Below are 3345 nucleotides of genomic sequence, written 5' to 3'. Positions count from 1 at the left end.
CTGCAGGTCTGCTGTGCTGTCCAGCATTCACTTCCCTGCTGGGATGAGCTTAGGGTTTCTGATGTTGCTTCAGCCCCTATGCTGTTTTCTAAGAGGCTGTTCTTCAAGGTGGACTCATATGCAGACTACCTGAGGTCATCCTTCAGACCATGGCCCTGAATATTTTTGCTAGGATTCAGGATATCCTGTTATGCCCCCTGACTGCCTGCATCATGAATAAAGTATTTATTAAGCATCTATTATGTTCAGAGTTCCATACTAGACTCAGAGAAGGTGCACAATGAATGTGGACCAGGCTTCTTGTACTCAAAAGTGTGCATTTTTGTTAGATGTGCAAATGGTAAGATTTCACGCAGATTTAATAAATAGGTCATTTGGAACTACTTTTCTAGGTCATTATCCAGGACCATTTTCTTCGTGTCCTAGGGAGAAGACAACACCACATAACTAGAGCCTTTTTTCCATGTGTATATCATCTCTCTTAGCATGTTTCCTTTATTATCTCTTTTGATTGTCACAGCATGCTGTGACTTAGCTCAGCAAAATGTTGTGATTCTTAACAACTTTTAACTTGAAGAATTAAAGCATAGGATGTTTTATAAGTTGCTCAAAATTGTACAGAAATTCTTTAACAGACTAAGACTAAGAGAGAGATAGTGCTAAGTTATGCAAACAGACTTCCAAGCAGTTGAATCTGCTTCCCCACTTGACCACTGTGTTGGCAGGAGCAAATACTGTAACTTCAGTGCGCTCAATCCCTTAGCTGTAAATTGGGAATTAATACTGTACCTGCTTCACAGGTTATTTACACACACACACACATACACATATATATATATCAGTAGGTGAGTCTATCTATCTATCTATCTATCTATCTATCTATCTATCTATCTATCTATCATCTATCTTTCCATCTGTCTGTTTTCTGGCCTATAAAAAGTATTTAACATTTGTTATCTATTAGTTAATACTATTACTGAGATTTTCTGGTGCAAAAATGAAATTTTCTCTGCCCCTTTTAAATAAATATTTATTTTTTCTTTTTCTTATGAAAATTACATGTGAAGAACACATAAATATGTACAAGTTAGAGTGAATTAAAGTAAACATTATTTTTAAAGGCTTCATTTTCTATTAGTAGTAATATTACAGTAAACTTTTTAATGAATACACAATTGCTTACATTTAGACTATTTGTATATTTTTCTAAAAACAGAATTACTGGATAAGAGTTTAAACATCTGTGAATATTTTGATGAATTTTGTCACATTGCTCTTTGGTATATTTGGGCCAATTTACAACCCGACCAACATTGTATAAGAGTATCAATCTTGGGATGGCATCAATGGTCAGGAACATTTCATTTGTCTATTCCTACTTATTTTATAGTAATAGGAAATTTCACCATCATTTTCATATGCATATTTTGATTAATGAGACTGACAATTTTTAGATTTTATTGGCCATTATTTCCCTTGTGAGGGATAAAGGCAGATTACAGCCCAGGTCTGCTGAGAGCTAACCTAACACCTTCATGGCTTTGCAAAGCTGGAGTTACTTGGTGGACACATCTCCACCTAGCCCAAGCAGTCTCTGGAAGCCCAGTCTGAGCTCATGCATCCTGAGTGCATAGACCATGGGGTTGAGGGCAGGGGGTATGACATTGTGCAGCACATTGAGGAGCACAGGGATTAGGGGAATCTTTTTCCCTGCAAGGTGTGTAACAGACAGCACGATGATTCCTGTGTAGAAGAAGAGGGTGAGGATGAGGTGGGAGCTACAGGTGCTCAGGGCCTTTGAGATTGCTTCTGGTGAGTTCAGCTTCAGCACAGAGTGAAGAATTAGTGCATAGGAAGAAAAAACCAGAATCATATCACTCCCAGTCATGGTCCATGCTAAGATCAGTTGGTAAAATTTGTTCACAGTGATGTCATCACAGGCCAGGCTGATAACCCCCAAGTTGGAGCACAGGCAGTGGTCAATCTCGTTCCTGGAGCAGTAGTGTCACTGGGCAGCAAGTACAGGCACTGGGATATTCAGCAGGCCATTTCTGAGCACCATGAATCCTGTGGCCTTGACCACGAAAGCTTCAGTAACTATGGAGGGATACCGAAGTGCGTGACAGATGGCTATGTATCTGTCCACTGCCATGCAGAGGAAGATACCAGACTCCATGCAAAAGAAGAAGTGGATGGCATAGATCTGAGCAAAACACTCAGGGAGGCTGATGGCCTTGGCATCGAGCCAGAAGATGGCCAGAATCTTGGGCATGATGGTGGTGGCCAGGCCAATGTCCACAACTGCCAATATGCCCAGAAGATGGTACATAGGCACATGCAGTGCATCCTCATGTTTAATGGTGATCATGATGAGGAGATTGGCACCAAGAGCTGAGAGGTAGAGCAGAGCCAGGGGCAGGGAGAGCCAGTGCTGCCACTCGTGAATGCCTGGGAGCCCCATCAGGAGGAACTGGGACATGTGGAGGCTGGAACTGTTGGTGACACTGGTGGAGGAATCCATGGCACAGGCACCCTGTTCTCAGTGTCTGTTCCTCAAACTGAACTACGAAGGAGGTTGTGTTTAAAAGTTCACCTGAGGTTCCTGATTGGAGACTCCCACCAACGATACAGTTTCTTTTTCTCATGAAGGACCCTCAACTTTTTGTTGTCTTCTGGAAATATTCCACAGAGAAGCAATAAAAAAAGCTGAAATTAGTTCTGGACAGAAAAGTTGCCCTAGCTGTTTGTCATCACCACTTGTATGTCTAATAAGCATGTCTATGTCTGTCAACAAGAATCTTACCACTAACAAATATTACTATTTAGTTTACTTGCATTGTTCTGTTTTCTATTTAAGCAGTTTACATCATTATATGGACATAATTTTATATCTTGTCTTTGTCTTTTAGTAGCATGTTCTAAGGTATAAAATAGGCACTCAGTGAATATTACATGGATGAATGAAAAAATCATGACTTTCCAGTATCATTAAAAGCAATGTGGGATCTTAATTTTAATAACTGCTTTATAGTTCTATATTTGGCTCTTCCATAATTTGTTCACTGTTATTTTACTGCTCAGGTTATTTCCTTTGAGTAGAATTAAAAAATGACACAAAAGTGGTACGTACAAAGGACCTAGCCATGTTAAAATTTTATTTTTAGTAGTATTTCATTTCAAGGGTTGTACATGCACATAGTAAAAATTCAAAAAAGAAGAAAAATATAAACAATGGAAAGTAAGTGCTTGGGCCTCCCAAGTCCCTTCGTTTCACCAGAGGCAGCCAGTGATCCACTCTCATGGGTATCCTTCCAGAGACAGTTTTTGCTTGGACAAAAATGTATG

At 39.8% G+C, this 3345-nt stretch overlaps 1 protein-coding gene across 1 annotated transcript; it reads right to left on the bottom strand.

Moving 5' to 3' along the window:
- Positions 1-1555: 1555 nt before the first annotated feature.
- Positions 1556-2521, bottom strand: LOC140844242 (olfactory receptor 56B4-like). Its single transcript, XM_073215726.1, is given in 1 exon segment — positions 1556-2521. A coding segment is annotated over 1 exon segment (966 nt).
- Positions 2522-3345: the final 824 nt, after the last annotated feature.

Source organism: Manis javanica, chromosome 11, assembly GCF_040802235.1.
Source record: "Manis javanica isolate MJ-LG chromosome 11, MJ_LKY, whole genome shotgun sequence".
NCBI classification, from domain to species: Eukaryota; Metazoa; Chordata; class Mammalia; order Pholidota; family Manidae; genus Manis; species Manis javanica.
Note: the sequence above shows the minus strand (reverse complement) of the source record. Positions and strands in the feature narration are given on the sequence as shown.